Source organism: Arabidopsis thaliana, chromosome 2 (assembly GCF_000001735.4).
Source record: "Arabidopsis thaliana chromosome 2, partial sequence".
In the NCBI taxonomy this organism is placed as follows: Eukaryota; Viridiplantae; Streptophyta; class Magnoliopsida; order Brassicales; family Brassicaceae; genus Arabidopsis; species Arabidopsis thaliana.
Genome location: NC_003071.7, coordinates 16,652,562 through 16,676,076, shown reverse-complemented (window position 1 = coordinate 16,676,076; position 23,515 = coordinate 16,652,562). Strand labels below are relative to the sequence as shown.

Sequence of the window (23,515 nt, the reverse complement as noted above, 5' to 3'; positions counted from 1 at the left end):
AGGAGAATTATTGTATTTTTATTTTAATCACATATAAAGCAACCAAAGATAACATATACTAGTATTTAGTATTTTTAAATTTTTTGCTTAGGATTCAGGTTATTAATACTCTATAAAGAAATAATTAAATCTATCCATCGAATAAATCACACAGCTTATTGGATCAGTTAAATATTCTAATAATATTGTCGTGTAGCTGAGATCTGACCACTGCAAAAATGAAAAGAAAAACATAGAAGTAGAGAGAAGATCGCATCTCGACCGTCAACTTCAGTGTATGAAATAATGATCGTCCCACTTGATCCTCAAAAATATTATTAACCAAACAAAATTTGATTCCATCGTCCCACTTTCTTCTTCTTCCTCCCAATCCGCCTCTTCTTCCTACGCGTGTCTTCTTCTCCCTCACTCTCTCAATCTCTAGTCTTCTCCGATTCACCGGATCTTTCCTTTCTTACTTCTTTCTTCTCACTCTGGTGGTTATGTGTGGATCTGCGACCTCGATTTCAATTCGAAGTCGTCGGTTTCTTCTCTAAATCGAATCTTTCCAGGATTCGTTTGTTTTTTTCTTTTGTTTTTTTTTCGATCCGATGGAGGATCCTGATATCAAGAGGTGTAAATTGAGCTGCGTCGCGACGGTTGATGATGTCATCGAGCAAGTCATGACCTATATAACTGACCCGAAAGATCGCGATTCGGCTTCTTTGGTGTGTCGGAGATGGTTCAAGATTGATTCCGAGACGAGAGAGCATGTGACTATGGCGCTTTGCTACACTGCGACGCCTGATCGTCTTAGCCGTCGATTCCCGAACTTGAGGTCGCTCAAGCTTAAAGGCAAGCCTAGAGCAGCTATGTTTAATCTGATCCCTGAGAACTGGGGAGGTTATGTTACTCCTTGGGTTACTGAGATTTCTAACAACCTTAGGCAGCTCAAATCGGTGCACTTCCGACGGATGATTGTCAGTGACTTAGATCTAGATCGTTTAGCTAAAGCTAGAGCAGATGATCTTGAGACTTTGAAGCTAGACAAGTGTTCTGGTTTTACTACTGATGGACTTTTGAGCATCGTTACACACTGCAGGTACACTTACTTCTCAGTATCTTGTAGCTACTTTGGCTCGATGCTTTTGAGGTTTAGCGACTCCTTATCATTTCCTACTTTGACTAGAACTCTAGATGCATTTGGCTCTTTTTAAAAAACTTAATAAGTCGTCGTTGTACAAAGAACCATATCTTGAGTTTGTGTTTGTAAAGATTTGATCTTCTTTAGCTCAATTGGGTAAGTTGTAACTTTGGTGGATACTTTTTGTCCTTAATGAAATTGGTGAACCTTACTTCATTTGATTTCTTAGTACACTTTACACTAAGAGTAATATAAGCAGAAACATTTATTTCAGAAAGTTTCAGTATTTAGGCGTTCATGTTTGTCTTATATCCTTAATTGCTTTGCAACTGTTATGCTTGCTATTAAAGCAGAAATTGCAATGATCTTCAGTTATTTCTCAATTGGGGAAGTATAAACTTTGATCCGGATTTTATCTACAACCAATTTTTTCCCTCTTTGGGGAACATTCACTTTGTTTATGCATAAATAGCAAAAAGATTGATTTCTGACATCTTCAGTCTGCCAGAGTTTATGTGTATTATTTGGTTTTTGAATCCTTGATTCGGCTGCTGCTGTTCTTCATATTCAGTTTTAGCGGGAAATCCAAATATCTTGAGTTGTTTCTCACTTTATTCATGCAACTGTCTGTTGTCTTGTCCAGGAAAATAAAAACTTTGTTAATGGAAGAGAGTTCTTTTAGTGAAAAGGATGGTAAGTGGCTTCATGAGCTTGCTCAGCACAACACATCTCTTGAGGTTTTAAACTTCTACATGACGGAGTTTGCCAAAATCAGTCCCAAAGACTTGGAAACCATAGCTAGAAATTGCCGCTCTCTGGTATCTGTGAAGGTCGGTGACTTTGAGATTTTGGAACTAGTTGGGTTCTTTAAGGCTGCAGCTAATCTTGAAGAATTTTGTGGTGGCTCCTTGAATGAGGATATTGGAATGCCTGAGAAGTACATGAATCTGGTTTTTCCCCGAAAACTATGTCGGCTTGGTCTCTCTTACATGGGACCTAATGAAATGCCAATACTATTTCCATTCGCGGCCCAAATCCGAAAGCTGGATTTGCTTTATGCATTGCTAGAAACTGAAGACCATTGTACGCTTATCCAAAAGTGTCCTAATTTGGAAGTTCTCGAGGTAAACGTTTAACTTTGCTGTCTTTACTACATACTTGGGAATGCGTCCTTAGTACTAAATTGTGTTCCTATTTTTTCACGAAATATTTGGGGAGATAAGGGATATGAATGCAATATTGGTTCTCTTTAGTCTTTACATCTATATAAGACTGACAACACTTGTTGTTTTTCTTCAGACAAGGAATGTAATCGGAGATAGGGGTCTAGAGGTCCTTGCACAGTACTGTAAGCAGTTGAAGCGGCTGAGGATTGAACGCGGTGCAGATGAACAAGGAATGGAGGACGAAGAAGGCTTAGTCTCACAAAGAGGATTAATCGCTTTGGCTCAGGGCTGCCAGGAGCTAGAATACATGGCGGTGTATGTCTCAGATATAACTAACGAATCTCTTGAAAGCATAGGCACATATCTGAAAAACCTCTGTGACTTCCGCCTTGTCTTACTCGACCGGGAAGAAAGGATTACAGATCTGCCACTGGACAACGGAGTCCGATCTCTTTTGATTGGATGCAAGAAACTCAGACGATTTGCATTCTATCTGAGACAAGGCGGCTTAACCGACTTGGGCTTAAGCTACATCGGACAGTACAGTCCAAACGTGAGATGGATGCTGCTGGGTTACGTAGGTGAATCAGATGAAGGTTTAATGGAATTCTCAAGAGGCTGTCCAAATCTACAGAAGCTAGAGATGAGAGGTTGTTGCTTCAGTGAGCGAGCAATCGCTGCAGCGGTTACAAAATTGCCTTCACTGAGATACTTGTGGGTACAAGGTTACAGAGCATCGATGACGGGACAAGATCTAATGCAGATGGCTAGACCGTACTGGAACATCGAGCTGATTCCATCAAGAAGAGTCCCGGAAGTGAATCAACAAGGAGAGATAAGAGAGATGGAGCATCCGGCTCATATATTGGCTTACTACTCTCTGGCTGGCCAGAGAACAGATTGTCCAACAACTGTTAGAGTCCTGAAGGAGCCAATATGATATGACCCAAAAAACAGGTTTGTATATAAAGATTTTTAGTCTCGAGTTTTGGGGTTTCCACAAACTGTGTACTATACTACTTTGGTTCTTTTTTTGTTTCATGTTGTGTCGTCGATGTTTTTGGGAGATTACATAGAGTCAGTCTTGTTTGTTGTATGGTCATTACTTCTTTATTTTTCCTCAGGGGTCTGTTTACTTTAATTTCTTTAATAAAACCCCGAAGATTTTGAGAGATTTCTTTATCGTCCATGGTGTTGACTTCTGAGAGCTATATTTGTTTGGATTGGCATCTGAAACTTTATTTGTGGTTGTGATTGTTTTGATAACATTAGTAAAAAGGCAAATAATAGAGTACTAATAATCATTTATAACTTTATAGATGAAAACTTTGATTTCTTGTTCTTACACGAATTCTGAAAACGATGTAACAAGCTTTTGATTGGATTAACAGACGATAAAGGAATCTATTAACAATGAGTGGGCATATCTGAAGCCGACCAAAGGTACCCCATTCAGATTCTTCTAACCATAAAAGGAACCTTTACTATAATACATTATATAGGTAACGAAATAGTTGTCTGTATATGCATCTCATTCACATTTGAGAAGATTCCTTCATATGTTGTGATTTTGTCTAATACGCTTTTGGAGGAATCACGCAAACTCAGGGGTCTTTAATTGGTGAAAGAAGGAGAATGATGGATGAGTAACTGAGCATTGGGTACACATTTGCATCTAAGAAGTGCCTATACTGCTTCATCGCCGTTTCTCTCTCTGGGAGATCCGGTGTTATGCAGTCGTAAGGGCTCGGTTTGCTCGTGTCTACAAATGGCTCCCATCGGTATCCTGGCCTATTCGGTAGCGAAACAAGTGTGGCTAAATGACTGGTGTTGAAGGCCACATAGATTTCTTTCTTCACAGAATCGACCTACCGAAAAACAAAAGGGATTAATATCACCCACTAAGGAAACTGTCCATGTAAGAGAAGGGGTATGAGAAAATGGTACCAGTGAAAATGCAACAAATCGACTTGTTTCAGACCAATTTGGGATCTCAGGAGCAAGACCATGCCACTGCAGACGCTTTGCTGTTGGGAAATCATTCAAGCCAAGTGATTCACATTCACTACAATACAGTCATAATGGCCATCGATCAGAGGAAACCCGAGAAACAGGGGATTGCAAAAGAAAGAAAACACATAGCAGTAGGTGAAAAGGAAGAAGCATGTCAATTATTGGATTTGAGACTAAGTGAAGCGATCAACTAAGCAATTAAGATCGATAGACTCATGAAAGAAGATTACATACTCACGAAACTTGATAAGAATACGGCAGAATCTGAAGAAGTCAGAATGTGCTTCTTCCTTTTTATCCCACCGAAAATAGTTCATCTGCATCAGAGTTGTGTTAATGTCGGAAAGCTAAGATCGAAAAAATTACTTATAATCACCCTGGAAGCAAAGCATAAGGGGTTTACATAGTTGTCATGGCAATACGTGTTGTTGTTTCCCCCTTTAGTATGGCCATATTCATCTCCCATGTAAATCATTGGGACACCCTGGTGATTAATAGTTCAGAAAGACAGAAAAGGAAAAGGTTAAGCAATACACTAATTTCAATGAAAACCGGAGCATCACAATCTGACAAAGCAGTACCCTTAATACATATTCTTTGCATGACACCATGCCATTACCAGTCACAACTTAACATGTTGCAAAGGCAAACAAACAGTGCATAGTACTTAATTGCTAGTGGATTTAGATTCTCTTGTGGCTTATTAATTTATATTTTGAACTCATGCCCTCTACTCCAGTATCATAGTTCAATGTGCATAACATCAGTGAAACGAGCTTTGAGCAGGAATTAAAATTAAAGAAGCAACAAATGGTTAGCTTTACTTGGGAAACCATGAGGGAAACAAAGAAATTCCGCATCTGTCGTTTCCTTAGTCTCTTCACCGAGATACTCGCAAAGTCTCCCTCCTGCAGCCCAATCAAATGAAGCCTTTTTAGTTTAGGTAAAAGTGCAATAGCCATTTCATTTCAGCTTATAAACATTCTACAAAAAGTCGTATGATATAATATGAGACTGAATTCACATAGCTGATGAAAGAGAAAACAAAGATTAATATCTTACCTCTCCACAGTTCCAGCTGTAATTGTGATTCTCTCCATCATTATTCTCTTCTCCATTTGCCAAGTTATTCTTATTGTTGTAAGTTACTAAATCTGCCAACGTAAAACCATCATGCGCACATATAAAATTGATGCTGTGCCAAGGTTTCCTACCTCCCTGATGCACAGACACAATCAGATATCGATAAGATATACAACCAAAATATGAAGCTTCACAGACAAAACAACCAAGAGAACACCATAAAGATTAGTTATATATCCAGATACCCCAGTATAATAGGAGTTAAATTTACCTGGTACAGATTTGGGCTTCCACAGAGACATTCAGCAAAAGCACCAGAAAAGCCATCGGTGCCTTTTATGAACTGTCTCACAACATCCCGAAACTGAAATGGACAAAAATGTTACTATACCATATCAAATTCACAACGAAGATAGATATCCAGCACAGTGCACACACTAATGGGAACTACCACGAGAACTGAATATTCATTATTGTTGTCTCATGTGTTGTCTATTGGATAGTAAGTTTAAGACTTCCATGTTCATTGCTAATACAGGCTAGTAGGTTACTATACACTTCAGTTAGCTAGTACAGGCAGATCACATAGGCTGTCCCATTTTCAATTGATTAGAGCATATTCTAAGGGTCAGCAGAAAGATGAATAACCACTAATAATTACATCACATTTGGCATGAAACCCTTATACACTGTGACACTTACTCTTCCATATCTCATGTCTCAAACAATTGAAAGAAGCATTTTATCCTCGTAATACATTAACTGACCTTTCCATTCCACTCAGACCAAATACCCCAGTGTGGAAACATGCCAACTTGGTACAGCCCACCCGCATCCCATGCTTCAGCTATTAGCTGTTTGCAAAGAAGCAACATAAACACATAAATATCTCATCGTCAAAGATCTTACATTGGTGAATGTATTTCCATCAAGAAAATGACAACTTTTTAACAATCATCTTTAGATCTGGAGATTATGACATGACTTGAAAAAAAAACACAAAGGAAGCTCTATGCTGAAGTACAACAAGAAGAAATAAAACATGTTGTACGCTAATTAACCTTTTGGTGCCTAATCACATTGGGAGATTTTAAAGTTTGGTCATGGATTGAGATAAAATAGTAGTCATGTAGTCAGCATTTCTCCACTCTAAACAAGGAAAACCGACGCTATCTGAAGGGGACATATCAAGGGAACTAGTTGATCACCTTAACACCGCGGAGTATTGGATCATTACTTATCATGTCAATTACTGGAGGGCAGCTAATAGGAGTACCAGTTGTGAGCAAGTCACCTTCTACATCAGCCCCGTAAACATTGGCTGCATCCCAAAGGCTAACAAGAATAGAACAATAAATATTCCAGAAACACATGGACCAAACAAGCACTCATTTGACGTACTCTAGAACATTTGCACCTGCTGCTCCTTGACATGATTGAACCAAGATCAAAGCGGAAGCCGTCAACATGCATTTCTGTAACCCAATATCTGTTTAAAGAGAGAGAGAGATATCCACATGCTTAGGAAGAGTTAACTGAGGAGAATATCATGAAATACATTAATTTCAGAAATCAACCTAGTGTAAGGTTTCTTTAGTAGTCAGAAAGCAGGTAAACTCAAAATAAAGTATCCAAGAATATGTTGATTACAGTGTATTCTAGATGTAATCATAACAAATTGCCTAAATATATTTATGTCACAAATAAGGCTTAGACATTAGACATAAAAACCAGAGGAATATTAACGAGTAGGACGAGACAATGAGAGTTTGCAAGTACAACAATGAATATAACAGACTTAATTTGACAAACAGCCAAGCAATACGTCTACCCTATTTTGGGATCTACCTCAGGCAATCCAATATGAATTGACGCACCACAGGATGATTGCAGTTGAATGTATTACCACAGCCTGAATAATTATAGAACTCGCCCTGTTAAATTACAAAATATGCATAGATTGATTAATAAAGAATGATATCAGAATCATCAGTAGGAGACTACAAAACTAGAAAACCAAAAGCATTATGGGTGTTGACTTTTATATCATCATTGTTGGGAATGTATTCTACTTTGCTAGTCCTAGAGAAGTTATGTAAAGGCCATGCAGAAATTCCAAAAGAAGGCTCCTACAGGTTTCTGACGCATAATAAGTTACTGGACCGACCAACTACCAGAATTTCCAATCAGCAAAGTGACTTAGTTTATTGAGTGTACTGTATATTTTAATTGGCAAAAGAAAATGAGTCCTATATTTCAGATTCATACACCACAGAACTTTTGCTTGTCTCTTGTTCTCTAAGCAGTGAAACTCGCGAAAAGAAACACATTACTGCTTGATGAGCATTACCTTTGGAGCAAGCATGTAATAGACACTGTTATCAACTCCTCTAAATGAGAAAATGGGCCCTTTTTCATTCCCTTCGGCTGTGTGGTTCAAGACGACATCCATGATTACCTGCTTAAAATCTGTCAAGAACTGCATCCGTAAACCTAACAACAAATATTTCGCTATTTGGAAACTAGTTGATACCTCAATTCCTCGTTTATGTGCCTCCTTAACAAGAATTTTGAATTCATTTATGGCTCGTCCAGCAAAATTGTTAGAGCTTGCTGATGCGTATCTGATCATGGGCGAGAAGAACCCAATGGTAGAGTAACCCCAAAAATTTACCCTGAAATAGCAAGATAGCCAGATTAGACATGCTATATGCAACATTTAACTCAATTCGTGAAAATTATAAAATGGTATGGTTTCATGTAAGAGTGCTTGCTCAATCTATCTATTCCAGATATGTGATATCATCTGTAGGTTGTTTCACCCCTCATTAATCGGAAGAGAAAACAACAATCCTAGATGAAGAATTTCTTGAGATTAATTGATACATGCTAACACTCGCAGACGTTAACGACAAGTGGTTCTACTATTTAGTTTGCTCATCCCAAATGTCACTAAAAAAAACTTACATAGCAAAATCTGTTGTATTATCATTTCAAAGGCATCTGGTCAAATGTCATACCTGTGGTCTCCCAAAATCGTATTGTAGCTGTAATACTCCAGCTCATTAAACTCGTGACATGGCATTAATTCTATACAATTTATCCCAAGCTCCTGTCAATATGTAAACAAATATTACTGTCAATTAGATAAGAGCTATAGCAAATCACACACTATTAAAAGGGACAAAAAAAACTATAAACTCTCTGCTCATTTTGAACAACAAAATGGAAATGGCCTAAATCACCAAAACTCGTCTGAATTAAACAAGGCAGAATCTTTTCAAAATGAGGGCAACTGATAGCCACTCCAAAACACGATTTTGATTATTTTTTGTCTTTTTAAAAAGCATGATGACTTTGTGATAGCATTATGTACGCCATACCACAATGGAAGTTGATAAACTGGGAATATTATTGTCCCACAATGATCAGAAAGGACGAATTCAGTGCTGAACAAATGAATATTTTAACAAAAAATCTACAGATATAGTTAGCAGCATCTCAAAATTTCAGCTAGAGACTACTTAGTAAGCTTGTTCCAAAATGACAGTTCAAAGTTTTCTCAACTGTATATATTTCAGAGCAAGTACCTTCAAATGGTCAAGCTTCTCTGCAACACCCTGGTATGTGCCAGGGAATTCAATTTTACTAGACTCATGCCTTGTAAAACCTCGCACATGCATTTCATATATAACAAGATCTTTCTGTGGAAGCTTCAGATGCATATCCCCTTCCCAATCAAACTGAAGAGTAACAAAGGTCAATAAAATCACTCGCTAAAGAATATCTTTATATCCTCCAATAGCTATTACTAGAGCTTTATAAATATCATTGGTACCTCTTCCTCACGAGTGGGTACCATACACGCCATTTGAGGCCAACAATTATCATCAGGTCCCAAAACTCCAAACTCATCTCTGCTTATAATTGCCTACCAAACCAAAGTAACAAAAGAGATAATCTATGAGACTGTAGTTCAGCTGCTAGAAAAAAGCTTCAATTTTTCAACTACCTTTGCGTAAGGATCCAATAAAATGTTGGAGGAATCATAATAATGACCTTCTTCAGGAGAAAACTTGCCATCAAATCTATAACCATACAACATATCTTTGAAATCTCCTCTCAAGAACACATGCCAAACATGGCCAGTTCTATTCCTTGATGGATCAAGCTGAATCTCCTCCGTCACTTTGTTCTGCAACGTGAAATTTAAACCCAAATTTGAAAAAGGGGTTTCATGAAAATGTCAGTGAAACCCAAAAACAGTTGCTTTGAAGATTGAACCTGACGGAGATCGGAGAGAGAAATCAAGCAGATGGTAGCGGAAACGGAGTTTGTAGAGTAAACAGAGAAATTGACGCCGTCGTCTCTGACGGTGGGTCCGAATGGAGAAGGAAGTCCATCGGAGATAAAAAATCTATCTGATTTAAGAGGTTTCTCTACTACGGCGATATTTTCAGCTTCGTTGCTTCTTCTGTCCTTTGCGGAAATCGAAATCGGACGGAAGAGGGGCTTGAAATTGGGAGCGGAGATTTTAGGAAAGGTGTGATTAGAGAAGAGAGTGTTGAGCTTGGTGTGATGGAGGAAACTGGAACTGCATTTGATTGCATCCATGGAAGCTCGAAGAAGAGAGCTTCTCAAAAGTAGTGAAAGAGAGACGACGAAGTGTGTTCACTCACACTCAAAAGAGTGATCATTTTGATCTTTTTTTTTTACTATTGATAAGTGAAAAAAATAATAAGTTACTGCACGTGGCTAATAAATGGGCTTTAGGGCCGGGCCTTAATTTATATACCCAATAACAATGTTTCATCGAAAGTAATAATGAAAGTATTAATAGGTGACAATTGTTTGTATGCAAATATGATGGAACTAAATTCTATTAGACAAATTCCATGTGCATCCCACAAGCTGTGTTAATCTTTAAATTATTGTACAAATCATAGGAAATTAGGAATTGTAGCTAACAAAACAAATGTTATTGTCACACGTTTCCTAATCGTAAGATTTTTGAAGCTAAATGTATGGTCCCTCGACTCCAAGAGAACATTGGGGACCATAAATAAATCGACAATAACAATGGAAACTACAATATAATTATTTACGAATCTCTGGTTTAAGGAGTGACCATACATGCATGGTGACGCCGGGACCCTTCTTCAGATTCTTCTAAAGTACAAACAAAAATCTAAGTGAATAATAATTATAAGGGTATCGTACGTACAGTTAAATTCTTGTCGTATACGTCACATATAGATGATTGTGATACATATCTTAAACTATAACATTACAAAACACATACAGACATACTGATTAAATTACCAAATTGCTCCATCCATTTAATAAATTTCATTTTCCATGTCTCCGCGAGATTTGAGAAAATCTAAAATAAAACATATTATACAACGAGCTCTTCGGTCTAAGGAGTGGCCAGCCATATTATACATACTGATGACGCGGAGAACCGTTTTACAAATTCTTCAAGTTCAGATATTTAAACCCCTAATGATAATGACTTATTTACTTGTTAACATATATAGGGTTTAAAAAATTGTTGTCGTAAATGCATAAGAGTCAAATACGTACAAATTATGGTTCAATATACTAAAAGTATAATACATAAATTAATATCTTTCTAAACTAATAAAATTTAGCAGTCCCAACATTTTTAATTTATAGAGGTTTTACTGTACACGATTTTCAACCGTATGAGTTGTTATAACATACGATACGAGTAGATGTTTTTCACATCACAAATCTTTCCATCTATATATAGATCCATCTTGCAAGTTTACTTGTAACTAGAATGTTAAAATTACTTTGTCCAACAACATAAAATTCAATAATTCACTTTTGTGTTGACTAATCAATATATATTTGATAATTGTATAATCGAGTAAAGGAATGATGAAACGATCTATCAGCAGCTAAATAAAGAAAAGTTTGGTCTGATTCCTTTTTCTTATGTCTCCGCCAAATTTGGAAAATAAAATAAACTAGTGTAAGATTTTTTAAAAAAAAATTGAAGAGAAGAGAAGTTTATTTGATCGAGTAAAGAAGATAAGCTGAGGCATATCAACTTTGGATCTGATGACACACAAAAAAAAAAAGTCACGTGTAAATGTATTATATGTTCTCTGTTTTCTTGTGACCAAAGAGGCAGATTTTGAACCTTTGGATTTTTTTTCGGATCTTGATCAAAATAAAGATTCGTTTTGGTTTTGAAGCTTCTACAAGGTATGGAAAATATCAAAACAATATCCATAATATCTTCAATATTTTGGAACTTTTTTTTTTCTTTCTTAGTAGTCACTCTTTTGTCTTCTAAAACTATAGATGATGTTTTTATGATCATCGTAAGTGTTTGATTAGACAAGAAGGTGAAAATGTCGGCTTATACGCATCCGATGGAGAGGGAGCTCTCCGGTCTATCCAGCCGAGGCAATTCCGGTATGTACTAATATATTCATTATCTTCTACCATCTGTGTTTAGTTTGATTTATTGCAATGATTTTCTTGAATTTGATAAATCTTCTTGTTTATCTTGCAGAATTGGGGAGTCGGTATTCGATAGAATCTGGATGTTACATGACATCTTTAGCAGCTTCCATCTTCATAGCTTCTCTAGTAACATTTGGAGTTTTGATGATAACACTTCTTATTGCTTTATCAACCATGTTACAAAGCTGTGAGAACCGGAATATTGCAATCGTCGAGGCTCAAAGACTCGATGAGAGTTTCGGTTACTGTAAAATCTTGTCTTTACACTCTCAGCTCAATAGCTTGGATGAAGAAAGTGAATTACCACTGTTATGTAGAGATGTTGCTTTACACAGAATCAAACAAGGAATTTACTTGAGAGAGTTAAACTTCACTATTCAAATGGCTCTCACTTATTTCCAAACCATCAAACCGATGAATGATAACTGCGATGTTGTTGTGATCGATATTGATGACACCAATCTGTAAGTGTTTTGTTTTTCATTTAACATTTTGTAAGTTTTTAAACTGTTAACGTTCTTGTTCTTCTCTTTATGTAGATTAGAACAAGATAGTTACTACATGAAGTATATTGAAGAAGCAAAGCATCAGAAAAGCATACTAATACTTGCACTATATTCTAAGCTTAGATCACAAGGCTATTCAATGGTTCTATTATCAAGAAGACCCGAAACAGAGCGGAACGCCACAATCGAGCAGTTAAAATCTAGAGGATACAGCGACTGGTCACATTTGATTATGAGGTTTGCAATAAGCTTTTACAACTACTAATTTTATTCACATCAAAGTAGCATAAAGCCAGAGGTTATATTATCTTATAGCAGGGAAGATACAAGACAAAAGGAAGAGTTAGAAAGAGGTCACCGCGTAATTGGAGTCATTGGTAATCATATGGATGTGTTAAGAGGCCAGTGGAATTGGCAAAGCAAGCGTCTGTTCAAACTTCCAAGCCTTACCTATGATGATGTTTTGGATTACAATGAAAGATGAGATCATGAAGTTTGATGTGTATAGGTTTTCAAGAGTTTTCTGTAAAATATAGTTTTATATGTTCCAAAGATAAAGTAGAGACATTTTGTAATAGTTCAATGTCTCATGTTGTCACTATCACATCACACAGTGGGTGGTCATGTATCCAAGAGTATGTGTATCAAATCAGATTAGCTTAAGAAGAGTCAAGAGCCAAATGCTTACAAAAATTCGAGGATTCGCCAGTAATTACTTGCATCACTAGGCCTAGACCAAACTAATATCGAAAATTAGAAAAAAAAATGGCTGTTTTAGTCAAACATACGCTCTTGAGATCAACTTGAACTAGTCCATATATGTTGACTAACAGTACTCAGATTTGGATCCTCCTGGTATTGACTCCACGCTGACTCAAACCGTAGACCTTTGCACCTGTGGAGAGAAAGTGGGGGGAGCTTATTAAATAAAACAGCGAAAATGTGAACAATCTTTGGTAGTGCAATTGATAAGCCACAGAAACATACTGGCGGAGTAGCATCAAGATACGGAGGATAAGAGGTCTAATATCATCGCGATCCTTACGCATCGATGACTCTTTGTACAAGGAAACAAGCTCATCCACCAATCTGAAGGTTCAAAATCATGAGATGATTAATGTTAAAAAACGGATAAGAGAGAAAGAGTTTGAGTTGAAGCATCTAAAAGTTACTACTCTCAAGTGTTTAGAGGCTTAAACCTTGGGAACACAGGTGAGTGTCTAATCCACGTCAACCTCACAACTGTCTCCAGTCTCTCAAGAACCTATATGGTATTAGCAGGTAATGAAACTTTCATGTTTATCTTAAAGAATACCAAAATGAGTTGGGAAATCTAACATTTCTTATAAACTGTGAGGATTGAAACAAGACCATACCAACAGAACTGTTTCGGCGTCGTCTGAATGCATCCACTGAAAGAAAAGAGGGAAGATACGTCGAAAATGAGCAAGTAAGAAAAGCCCTAGAGAGTTCAAGAGTGGCTCAACAAATCTTAGCCAAGTGATACGTCGCTCCTTATTTCTTGGTTGGCGTTCCAAATGCCCGAGCATCTCATTCATGATCTTCTCATACCTAAGGCAAAAAAAAAAAACTCAAAATGAGCAAAATAGAGCTGAGAAAGATGGAACGATCAAACCAATCTGTCAAATGACATGATCTTCTTAAAAGGAGTTAAACTGGATGCAGTGCAAAGAAATTCCCCACTTGGGTTTTGAGAATGATAAAAGTCATCAAATGGAAGAAATGTAGAAACTAAAGAAGACGCTATGAAAACGATCTTTAAAGCAACTTTTTCTCCTTATCTCTCAATCTTCTGAACCTATGCCAATTGATAAGAGAAAGAAAGATTTACCACGGGCTTCGAGGATTATTTGGGTGGATTTTAGTAACAAGAAGCACAGATAACTCTACCACATGTATCCAAATCTCATCATCGGAAGCTATATTCTGGCAACACGCATCAAGAACCACATCTCCATACAAACCAAGATCACCGGAACTCACATTTTTAGCAAGATGAACAAAGGTTATCATACCCTGCCCCTGTCATCAAGCAAATATAGAACATCAATCTCACTATACCTTAAGATACGAGTAGATAAAAGCTTAAATTTTGCAATATGTTACAAGTCACACAACATGTTATCGATGTTACAAGTCACACAACATGTTATCGATGTTACAAGTCACACAACTAACAAAAGAGACGCCATCAAAATCTACATCTCCAAAGACTTACTTTGACTTCAGGAGACCAATGATCAAGTGCTGTCAAAGCACAAGGAACCACCAAGTTACAAAATTTCACCAAATTCGGTTTTTTAACCTACAAAAAGACATCAACACCTCCAAAATTATAAAGTTGGATATGTTCACAACAGAACAGAACAATTTCTCAATATTTAGAAATTCAGACCTGAGTAACAAACCACCTGAGCTGGTGAGCAGCAAGTATAGCATAACCAACAGGTGTTCTAGCCATTGCAGCTGAAACATCCTCTGCATCACTGCCTTTACCAAGTGAACTCTTTTCGATTCCATCTTTTAACTCCGGCAAAACTATCGGCAACATTTCGATCTTCTCACTATCCTCTACCAATTCCACAAGCTTCTCAGCATTACTGTTGCTAGAAAAATCACTGAAACAATCCCTTGAAATCTCCCAAAATGTAGATTCCCCCATGACAGAGAGGTTTTCTGGAATCCATGAGAGAAGTTCGTGAGTGGATGAACGTGAAGAAGCGAGAAGGGCACAAGCAAGCGCGAGACTTTTGATCGATTCTTCATTGGCGAGACGAGAAGACGAAGTGTTTGGTAACAAGGACAAGAGTATATCTTTGGTGGATACTTTGCTGCTCTCTTGCGGTGTGTACTGTGTACGTCTAAGAATCTCTGCTATTGGTTCTGATAATCTGAATCCTCAAAACAAATCAAAATTAGGGTTCTTCAAGAAAAAAGCACTTAAAGGCCAAAAAAACAGAGGCCAGAGAGAGATGTCACTCACCGGAGAAGACGGCCATGAAGATCAGAGCTTGTGCTCAACATTTTTCGAAATTGACAATTTTCTTTTGTAAAGTTCATATCTTTACACAATTCAATTTGGGTTTTGTGTTTTCTTAATTGATTTCTGTTTAACTGGATTTTTAACTTTAGTGAAGAACCGGACCGGAGATGACTAACGACGAGTAACGATAGAGATTTGTCCGGTCTAACATTCCGGTTCGGTCCAGCTCAAAAGACCAAGATCAAAGCCAAAAGTCCTCGGTTATTATAGATGTAGTAGTATCACAAACAAGAAACTCAGAGAAAACTGGGAGAATTTTATGCCTGGTTCAATTATGGAAGACAAAGAACATGAATCATATCGAATACATGTAAACAACACAGCACATACACAAAAATAAAGAGAATTTGAATTCAAGATTCGGGAACGGCTGCTACAGCTGCAGCAGCTGCGGTAGCAGCAGCAGTAGCGCGTTTGATGGAAGCAGATTTGATGAGATGATTGTAACTTCCTTTCTCCTTGAAAAGCTGAGCGAAATGGTGCTTGCAGTACAATATTCCCTCTAGAGCTGCATAGTTCGATGGAGATATCGGACAGCCTCCATGAGAACACTTGAAGCAAGATTTATGGTAACACTGGCTTTCCACAGTTACCTACAATTTTTAGAAAACAGAACAATGAGATATAAGAATTGACTGTATTAAAGAGATCTCAACTTTATGTGATTCGGATCCATGTAACTCATATTGCAAATGATCCAAATAAGTTTAACTGTGATTTTCTTGACAACAATCACAGAGAGAACACAAAAGTGTATTGGAAAGCAATGGTAATGACATATACAAGCTTAAATGTATACTAACCTTTTCGATAGGATACACGGTTTTAGTGCAAGTAGCGCATTTGTCTTGCGTTCCAGAGAACATACCAGCAAGTCGACTAGGTGTCCTATTCTGAGAACAACCAAGAAGAGAAATAGAGTCATGTATCTCAAGTCGTGTAACTAAATAAAAACATCGTTGTTAAGAAGCGTTTACCAGCTCCGGGGTTGGCTTATCAGTCAATGGCTTTGCAGCTGTGAAAGGAAAAAAAAAGTTTGAAGATTAAAATTAAAGTGACCACATGTAAAAGCTGGACCAGAAGGTGAAGAAAAGAGTTTTACATACGTGACTGAAAGTTCTTGCTGAAACTACCAGACTCCTTGAAAAGCTGCTCAAAATGAGGCCTACAATACACCACTCCTTCCATTGATGAATAATTGCTCAGCTGTTCAGAAACCATCAACACGTTTTAACTTTATCACTTTAACGAAGACCAATTCAGATCAAGTATCTCTCTAGCTAAATATCTAAATGAAACTCTCAAAACACTAATAACTACATTTAGGAAAGGCAAAAGAGGAAAACTGACTTGAAGTCTGCTTTTGCAGTGAGAGCATTTGAAGCAAGCCTTGTGATAAGAGATTCCATCAGCTGAGAGAAGCTCCACAGGGTACACTGTCTTCTCGCACGCCCTGCATTTCTGCTGAGTTCCTGTAAACGACATCGTTTTTGAGATCTTCTTTCTACCTCCAAAGATCTCTCAGCTCAAACCTTCTTCCTCTGTAACAACAACATTTCAAAACCCAACAACACAAAGAGGTTTAACAAAAAAAACTACATTAACACATTCTTGACTTTTCACATTAGCCATTTGCATCAGTTCAAACAAATCAATCCATGGATCCATAACCACATATTTTGATTCAATCAGTACACAAAAATCGAATCTTTTTCTACAAGCATTGCAAAAAAAAATCTGATTTTTAACAGAATAAAATCGTTAAGAACTAACAAACGGCAAAATGGTTACCTCTTCGTCGATCTGATCAAATGAGATATCAAAAAAAGAAACCCAAAATTGAGAAGAGAGAAATGCAGGTTGAAATTGGAGCTGAGAATAAAAAGAGAGAATCAAAGAAGTCGCTGCGTGAAGATGAAGATGAAGAAGAAAGGTAATGATTACGGAGCACGATTGATAAAAAATATCTAACGCTTTCGTTTTTTTTTTTTTATCTAGAGCTTTGGTGGAGACAGTGGGGTTCCACTTTGGCCTGTCTAAATTATTGTTATAATTTCAAATTAAACAGCTAATCATTGAAAGATTAGGTTTTTGTTAAACCAACAACAATTCTGTTTCTTCTCTTCTCTATCTCACTAAATTAAGGTTTTTTTAAGTTAGGTGTTTTTATGTTCTTCTCTAATACTATGATTTACATTTCTAATAGAGACTTTAATCATGCAACTTAGTATTCTTTGTTGGTAAATTTTCAGAATGATTATGATGAAAGTGGTCTTTTATATGCTTTTTAGATTTTAGAACTTGATTTATTTATTTAGGCTCTAATGGTAAGACAAATAGAGAGAGAATACAAGCTTACAGGAGAAATAAACCTGCCTAAGAATAAAGGATACACAATTGACTATATAATATAATGAATTACAAATCTGCAAAAACATGGAAATTTTTGGAATCAACGGCGATGAGTCTGACAGCTGCAATGGCTGCAGCAACAGACATCAAACTAAAGAAGACAACGTTAAGCCAATGCCATAGCTTTTGCATAGCATTCAGCTTATTGTTCTTTGCCTTATAGTACATGTGGTTGGCTAGAATGAATGTGAGAGGGAATGTGCTCACTGCACCAGTTAGGCTCATGAAGTCACCGAGGAACGGCAACAGCGCTGAGATAAGCGTGCTTACCGCTATGTACCCGCCTCTCGCCATGATCCTAAACAGCAGGTTCTTTATCGCAAATGGGTTTCCTTTGATCCCATACTTTGTGTCCATGTACTCATATGTTGGACTCGCAAATATCTACAACAAAGAATTGAGTCAGACATATAGTTAGAGACGACAGTCTTTGTTAAAAAAGCGTAGACTTGGCGCTAAGAAACTTACGTGCAAAGAGATAACAGATTGAAGGATAGCAGAGACGTTAGCAAGGGCTTTGACCCAGAGTGGGCCATTAACACTGTTTAGTAGATAGGTCGAGGTTGAGGATCCATAAGCCCAATATCCGATGAATGTAACTGCGTACATCGGTAAAACACCCGCTGTGAATTGAAAGTATAGAGCCTTCATCATGTTTTTAACAACTGGTTGCCTCACTGTTGCCTAACATTGTGGAAATTATAGTGTCAATATGATTAACAAACAAACTTTGTTTAAGATGCAGGTTTTACTTGAACAAAAGGTACACTAATACATAAAAGCAAACACAAACAAACAATTGAACTTTGAAGTCTAGGGAAAAGTCACCTGAATTTCTGGAAGCATCCCGGTGTTGAATGCGAAAACCAGATTTGCGGCTGCTCCTGTGATGGTAAAAAGTTTGCTCAATGATGATCCTTGTATCTCGTAATCTCTTGAAGGTGTTTTTACTCCTAGAAACAAACAAAACAAAGCAAGAATTAGATTTTTGCAGTAGTTAAACTCATTAGTAATGTTGAATCTTGATGATCATTTGATTAGTTATACCATCTCTAACCGATAGCACGATTGCCACAACAATATAGATGAGACTGAGGAAGGTCGAAACTCCAAGCCAGACCCCAAGAGCCGATAAATGAGGAATCCCAATAGCGAAAATCGCACAAATCAAACCAGCAATGGCTATAAAATGAGGTAGTTTCATGGTATGATCATCCCTGAAAAGCACATAAACAGCCTGCAGAAACAGAACACACAACCAAAATTAACTAACTCGTCTAACGAAATCAAGAATCAAGAGAAGAAAATGTTTTACTACCTTTAAGGCGGAACCAGCTAGGATAATGAATCCACAATTAATCATGAAAAGATTAACATATTGCAATCCCCATGTAAGATGATAAGCCTTCCTACCTGATAAAAAGAGAGATCATTCCAATGAAGGTAACAACAGAGAAGAGATTAAGAGAGCTGGTTTGGTCTTTTATTTACCGTAAATGAATCCAGCAAGGTCTCTATAGCGAATGTGTCTTCTGCCACCAAACTCATGAAGCTTAGCTATTAGAGTGTTTGCATAAAGAGAGATTGCAGTAGCAATAAGAAGACCAACCACACCACCAATCCAACCTAAAGGAACCATAATTGTTCCTGAATATCCCAACACATACGCGCTGTTTATACCGGTGGTCAAAACGAACGCCACCTGAAACCATGAATCTGCACATTCCACAAAACATAGTATAAGCTTCCCAAAACATGATCTCAGTTTATAGAAAGCAGAGTTTTGGCAAAGCAAGAAAATTTCCCAATCTTATGGTTCCAGGATCATTAAAGAAAACATTTTTTCAAAAGGGTCATCGTTAAAATCATCAAAGTCAACATTTTGAAGTAGTCAGATTCTACTTCTTCTTCCTGGTGATACCATTTTCATATTTTAATCAAAAAAAGCATTAAAGAAATTGAAATTGGGGAAACAATCTCCGTACATTTAAAAAAAACAAAACTTTTTTCGACACATCTAAGCAAACACATTCTTATCGAAACCAGATTGAAAAACAAAACAACAATTGGAACAGAGAAAAACAAACCGCTGCTAATTTGATGAGCAGTGTCAGGGATTTCGATATCAACAACGTCATCTCCATCTCCGACATTGATTTTGCGATTCTTAGCTTCGGTGGCGGTCATGTTTGCTAAGAGACTTTCTCTTTCTTCTTCGTCTTCTTCGTCTTCTTCGTCGACCACATGGAGAAATTTTGAGAAAGCCAGCTTTTATAATTTTTTTAACAAAAAAAATTCTCTTTTTTTAGCGAATTTTATCCTTCACTAATATCGAAACTTTTGATTGAAAGAAAAAGCGAGCCCAAGAATCCAGCTCGATTCGCAACTGATGTTAAACAAAACAAAAACAATCTAATTGATTAGAAATCGAATCGAAGAACAAAAGATTGATTCTTTTTCTTTTTTTTTGTAATTAGTGCTTCTTTCTTACTTGTGACAGAAATCTCTTTAAAAAATTGGTATTGGTGGGTCTGAGCCGTTGAGGTTTCTTGTCTGAATTTGTTGTTTTGCATGAGAGATCGATCCTATAAGAATGCCGATATTTTTATTTTTATACTATAAAAAAAAACAATTTATAATATAAAAAAACATATATCTGCCTTATTAATGTCTTTCCATTTATTTGAGTTTTTTCTTATTACTTTCTGTTAGCTGGTATTTTTGTCTAGTTGTGCTATTTTGAGTCTTTGCCAAGTTTTGCTTATTTTATTTGAATTCATCATTTCAAGAAGATATAATAATTTTGCTGACGAATAATAAATGAAAATGTACGTGAACTAGGGAAATATGGATTTTAAGTGAGAAAAAAACAAACTATTTTAGTACTAATTGTTTGTTTTGCAAACTGATTTTTTATTTAAAAATATGGAACCATCTAAACACATTAGATTTGTGTTGTTGTCGAAGCTACCTTGTTGAATGTTTGTAAGTGATGATCTTCTCAATCTTTACGATATTAATTTAGTTATATGTTATTCTCAAGCTACCAATTTTGGATACAGTTTTGTTTTCTTAATACTTTACCAAAATATATCTAGGTTGAGAAATACCCGATTTATATACGTTTGTACTTGGCTTTTATGGTTTTTCTTAGATTATTTATATAAGTTTGATATGGAGAAGGAAACACGTTAAGTAAAACTATTGATAGTGATTTGTTTTATAGTTTAAATAAAAGGTTAAGCTGATCGATATGCGTGGAAAACTTCTACATCACACTTAAAAAAAAAGTTTATACCTAAGTTAACATCTTACAGAATGTGCATCTTTAGTCTCTAGTCAAATGATAATGTCTTTGACTCTCGATCATTTAAAACTTCAATACATTCTCTTTTACACAATTTTAATATTTTTTTTTTATCTATAATAGAAAGTTCTTTTGCCTTTAGAAAATACAGTAAAGTTTAAAATTGATACTATGAGAAAAAATTACAGTTGGGATTTTCATCGAATTTATCGATATATTGTTTAATTTAATAGTACAACATATTCTAGAGAGCAAGTTGATTGGAGGCGGAGCCATGCAAGTTACAGTCTATTGGCTGAGGTTAATGGCAGAAGCCAGAAAGGACACAACTTCCTATAAATCTTAAACCATTTGGAAGTACCAACTCAGACTTTATACATCTCCAACTGTTCAAATTAATTAACGGATATGTTTTGAATCAATCTGTACATGATTGCATAATAAGTGACTTGTGTTTACTGAAATCATATGCCACTCACTGACCATGACACAAAACAAAATTCTTTGCAGAGAATATAATACAAATAGATTACCAATCAATAAAATAATTATAAATAAGTATTTAGATGTGGATATCGAGTTGTCGACTATAGTGAAGTTTCCTTTTCTTTAACAGTAGTTTTTGTTCCAAGTGGGGTTCTAGATGAATATTGTTTTTGAAGAAAAAAGAACATATTCATGACAATTTTAGATTGAGTTAAGTTCCAAAAAAAAGTTTTACATGGTTACAAAAGCCTGTATCATTTAAGGCAAAAATTGTGATTTGGCTAATATTACTGATATTGTATTGATCATACACTCGTGCAGTTGAGTTACCGCTTTAGATGTTGGTACTTGGTAGTAATATTAACATGCATAAAACAAACGTTCCTTTCTATATGATAGTTGAGAAATTACTTAGGAATAAGTATATCTCGTTTATACCCTAGATGCTGTGAAGTGCCTTAATAATGGACCATAAAGGAGTCTTACTGCTGTGGACGCAATTAGTTTCAAGGTCACTTCACAACAACAAAGTCTAGAATATTCTATAAGCAAACTTTGAATTACTTTTAACACCGAAAAGAAAGAGAAAGGAGAAAACATCTTTTGGACCATCTTTATTTTGGTAGGAATATAATTTGGTAAAAATTTGACTAACAAAAGTTTTATGAGTACAATTATTGATTGATATGATATGTAGATGCCAATCATTTTCATCTCAAACATTGTAATAAAACGTAATAAAAAAATTGCACACAAGAAAGTTTTGAATCAAGATGTGCATGAGGATGAATGGGTAATAGGTCATTATGGGATCTGAAAATATTGGGTTCGAAAAATTTGGGTTGTGCAAGTGAGGTATGATTGAGTCCTTGAAAGTCCATTCAAAACATTCTTTTACCGCTTCTCTGCCAGTTTCATTGGGTTGAAATAGTGTTTGACCCTCCCTCGCAACCATATGTTCAAGCTCAAGACATATGATTGATGTAGAGGCCACTTGAGCACTCTTAATTGCATCTGGCAGTAAATGAGGAGCACTCTCAAGACGAGTATCTGTCTACATATCCACGGGTTGTTCACATTTAGGAGCCACCCATCTCCACAGTCTTTATATTCCTATCCCATAGTCCATACTGGGCTTTTTAAGCTGAGCCCATGATTCTGTTTGTTTTTCTATTTTAATTCAGTTAGGTGTTTTGTGCTTTTCCTTCTTTTATAAATTTTTTAATTAATTTTATAACTTCATAAAAATGGGGAGAAAAATGATTGTACGAACGAATAGTAGGTAGAGATATGCATTTCGTATGTACGATATGCGTATCCATGTTTGCAAATAAATTTAGTCAACCATGGAATGGAACTAATGATGTTGTCCTCAAATTTATCTTGAGCTGCTATTTTCAAATAGTTGGATTTTACTAATTTGGAGTGTAAATAGATCGTTACAAAATATCGATTTTTAGTAATTAGAAAGAAAAAATGTGTAAAGGTGCTACAGACCTCCAAACACCCGATTAGAGCCAAGAAAGTATTTAACCATTGTATATAACAAACTGAGTATTTGAATTTGATTAGGGTAAGAGGTTAAATTGTTCTAAGTCCTACATTAACCAATAGATGTGTCCTTGTTTAGTCAAAGTTCTTTCTATTTTACGAGATCCAACGACTTGGGATTTGGGATTTCAAACTACCAAGTAAGCATGAAGTACATAGTCTCGAATGAACGTAATTTTAAGTTATACTACCATATATTTGGGGAAATAATTGATATGACATATATATATATATATATATATATATATACATATATTGAAAGAACAAAAGTTTTCGGAAATAGCCATGGATGTATTTCAGAGA

At 36.2% G+C, this 23,515-nt stretch overlaps 6 protein-coding genes and 2 long non-coding RNA genes across 15 annotated transcripts; 4 read left to right on the top strand and 4 right to left on the bottom strand.

Moving 5' to 3' along the window:
• Positions 1-212: 212 nt before the first annotated feature.
• On the top strand, positions 213-3,584 carry COI1 (RNI-like superfamily protein). Its single transcript, NM_129552.4, has 3 exons — positions 213-1,081; positions 1,767-2,247; positions 2,423-3,584. Exons 1-3 carry the CDS (start codon positions 591-593, stop codon positions 3,227-3,229), a joined length of 1,779 nt encoding a protein of 592 aa, NP_565919.1. The 5' UTR covers positions 213-590; the 3' UTR covers positions 3,230-3,584.
• On the bottom strand, positions 3,583-10,226 carry ISA1 (isoamylase 1; the record flags this gene model as incomplete). Of its 3 annotated transcripts, NM_129551.4 has the most annotated exons (18): positions 9,670-10,226; positions 9,398-9,580; positions 9,224-9,316; positions 8,976-9,128; positions 8,406-8,497; positions 7,919-8,060; positions 7,736-7,843; positions 7,234-7,319; positions 6,803-6,874; positions 6,594-6,720; positions 6,153-6,239; positions 5,657-5,749; positions 5,365-5,520; positions 5,127-5,210; positions 4,706-4,786; positions 4,537-4,619; positions 4,237-4,354; positions 3,583-4,157 (listed from the first exon to the last, which is right to left on the bottom strand). In NM_129551.4, the coding sequence occupies exons 1-18, from the start codon at positions 9,997-9,999 to the stop codon at positions 3,894-3,896; spliced, it is 2,352 nt and encodes a 783-aa protein (NP_181522.1). In that variant the 5' UTR covers positions 10,000-10,226. The 3 variants fall into 3 exon arrangements, with proteins under 3 accessions (NP_181522.1, NP_001324597.1, NP_001324596.1); NM_001336807.1 differs by lacking the exons at positions 3,583-4,157; positions 4,237-4,354 and having other exon boundaries at positions 4,476-4,619; positions 9,670-10,054; NM_001336808.1 differs by lacking the exons at positions 3,583-4,157; positions 4,237-4,354; positions 4,537-4,619; positions 4,706-4,786 and having other exon boundaries at positions 4,986-5,210; positions 9,670-10,054.
• On the top strand, positions 3,634-4,882 carry AT2G09090. Its single transcript, NR_140467.1, has 2 exons — positions 3,634-3,732; positions 3,898-4,882. It is a non-coding gene; the product is annotated as an other RNA (long non-coding RNA).
• Positions 10,227-11,537: 1,311 nt separating the features above from the next.
• AT2G39920 (HAD superfamily, subfamily IIIB acid phosphatase) lies at positions 11,538-13,060 on the top strand (the record flags this gene model as incomplete). 4 transcript variants are annotated; one of them, NM_001202788.1, is made up of 5 exons in its annotated part: positions 11,538-11,622; positions 11,758-11,835; positions 11,936-12,350; positions 12,426-12,629; positions 12,708-13,060. In NM_001202788.1, the coding sequence occupies exons 2-5, from the start codon at positions 11,772-11,774 to the stop codon at positions 12,874-12,876; spliced, it is 852 nt and encodes a 283-aa protein (NP_001189717.1). In that variant the 5' UTR covers positions 11,538-11,622; positions 11,758-11,771. The 4 variants fall into 4 exon arrangements, with proteins under 4 accessions (NP_001189717.1, NP_001189716.1, NP_565918.1 ...); NM_001202787.1 differs by having other exon boundaries at positions 11,722-11,835; positions 12,711-13,060; NM_129550.4 differs by having other exon boundaries at positions 11,722-11,835.
• On the bottom strand, positions 13,029-15,481 carry AT2G39910 (ARM repeat superfamily protein). Its single transcript, NM_129549.4, has 8 exons — positions 15,397-15,481; positions 14,809-15,304; positions 14,632-14,718; positions 14,245-14,435; positions 13,769-13,964; positions 13,592-13,656; positions 13,380-13,481; positions 13,029-13,287 (listed from the first exon to the last, which is right to left on the bottom strand). Exons 1-8 carry the CDS (start codon positions 15,471-15,473, stop codon positions 13,191-13,193), a joined length of 1,311 nt encoding a protein of 436 aa, NP_565917.2. The 5' UTR covers positions 15,474-15,481; the 3' UTR covers positions 13,029-13,190.
• A 152-nt stretch (positions 15,482-15,633) lies between these two features.
• WLIM2a (GATA type zinc finger transcription factor family protein) lies at positions 15,634-17,609 on the bottom strand. Its single transcript, NM_129548.4, has 6 exons — positions 17,248-17,609; positions 16,807-16,997; positions 16,563-16,662; positions 16,434-16,471; positions 16,260-16,349; positions 15,634-16,049 (listed from the first exon to the last, which is right to left on the bottom strand). The coding sequence occupies exons 2-6, from the start codon at positions 16,939-16,941 to the stop codon at positions 15,810-15,812; spliced, it is 603 nt and encodes a 200-aa protein (NP_181519.1). The 5' UTR covers positions 16,942-16,997; positions 17,248-17,609; the 3' UTR covers positions 15,634-15,809.
• A 55-nt stretch (positions 17,610-17,664) lies between these two features.
• PROT1 (proline transporter 1) lies at positions 17,665-20,500 on the bottom strand. Of its 3 annotated transcripts, NM_001084556.2 has the most exons (8): positions 20,360-20,500; positions 19,956-20,254; positions 19,360-19,584; positions 19,187-19,281; positions 18,916-19,105; positions 18,697-18,821; positions 18,337-18,552; positions 17,665-18,252 (listed from the first exon to the last, which is right to left on the bottom strand). In NM_001084556.2, the coding sequence occupies exons 2-8, from the start codon at positions 20,053-20,055 to the stop codon at positions 17,875-17,877; spliced, it is 1,329 nt and encodes a 442-aa protein (NP_001078025.1). In that variant the 5' UTR covers positions 20,056-20,254; positions 20,360-20,500; the 3' UTR covers positions 17,665-17,874. The 3 variants fall into 3 exon arrangements, with proteins under 3 accessions (NP_001078025.1, NP_181518.1, NP_001324466.1); NM_129547.3 differs by having other exon boundaries at positions 19,956-20,500; NM_001336805.1 differs by lacking the exons at positions 19,956-20,254; positions 20,360-20,500 and having other exon boundaries at positions 17,746-18,252; positions 19,360-19,729.
• A 2,052-nt stretch (positions 20,501-22,552) lies between these two features.
• AT2G09085 lies at positions 22,553-22,828 on the top strand. Its single transcript, NR_140466.1, has one exon. It is a non-coding gene; the product is annotated as an other RNA (long non-coding RNA).
• Positions 22,829-23,515: the final 687 nt, after the last annotated feature.

What these genes read in the sequence shown, in the direction of transcription:
- COI1 (NM_129552.4), top strand. Translation starts at nt 591, where the DNA reads ATGGAGGATCCTGATATCAAGAGGTGTAAATTGAGCTGCGTCGCGACG. An exon ending in AGCATCGTTACACACTGCAG is followed by an intron (nt 1,082 to 1,766) that starts GTACACTTACTT and finishes TGTCTTGTCCAG; the next exon opens with GAAAATAAAAACTTTGTTAA. An exon ending in CTAATTTGGAAGTTCTCGAG is followed by an intron (nt 2,248 to 2,422) that starts GTAAACGTTTAA and finishes GTTTTTCTTCAG; the next exon opens with ACAAGGAATGTAATCGGAGA.
- PROT1 (NM_129547.3), bottom strand. Translation starts at nt 20,055, where the DNA reads ATGACCGCCACCGAAGCTAAGAATCGCAAAATCAATGTCGGAGATGGA. An exon ending in TAGCTGGTTCCGCCTTAAAG is followed by an intron (nt 19,106 to 19,186) that starts GTAGTAAAACAT and finishes CTGTTTCTGCAG; the next exon opens with GCTGTTTATGTGCTTTTCAG. An exon ending in AATCTGTTATCTCTTTGCAC is followed by an intron (nt 18,253 to 18,336) that starts GTAAGTTTCTTA and finishes TCTTTGTTGTAG; the next exon opens with ATATTTGCGAGTCCAACATA.
- AT2G39910 (NM_129549.4), bottom strand. Translation starts at nt 15,473, where the DNA reads ATGAACTTTACAAAAGAAAATTGTCAATTTCGAAAAATGTTGAGCACA. An exon ending in ATTGGTCTCCTGAAGTCAAA is followed by an intron (nt 14,436 to 14,631) that starts GTAAGTCTTTGG and finishes GCTTGATGACAG; the next exon opens with GGGCAGGGTATGATAACCTT. An exon ending in CACTCACCTGTGTTCCCAAG is followed by an intron (nt 13,482 to 13,591) that starts GTTTAAGCCTCT and finishes TTGAACCTTCAG; the next exon opens with ATTGGTGGATGAGCTTGTTT.
- WLIM2a (NM_129548.4), bottom strand. Translation starts at nt 16,941, where the DNA reads ATGTCGTTTACAGGAACTCAGCAGAAATGCAGGGCGTGCGAGAAGACA. An exon ending in ACTGCAAAAGCAGACTTCAA is followed by an intron (nt 16,663 to 16,806) that starts GTCAGTTTTCCT and finishes GTTTCTGAACAG; the next exon opens with CTGAGCAATTATTCATCAAT. An exon ending in ATAAGCCAACCCCGGAGCTG is followed by an intron (nt 16,350 to 16,433) that starts GTAAACGCTTCT and finishes GGTTGTTCTCAG; the next exon opens with AATAGGACACCTAGTCGACT.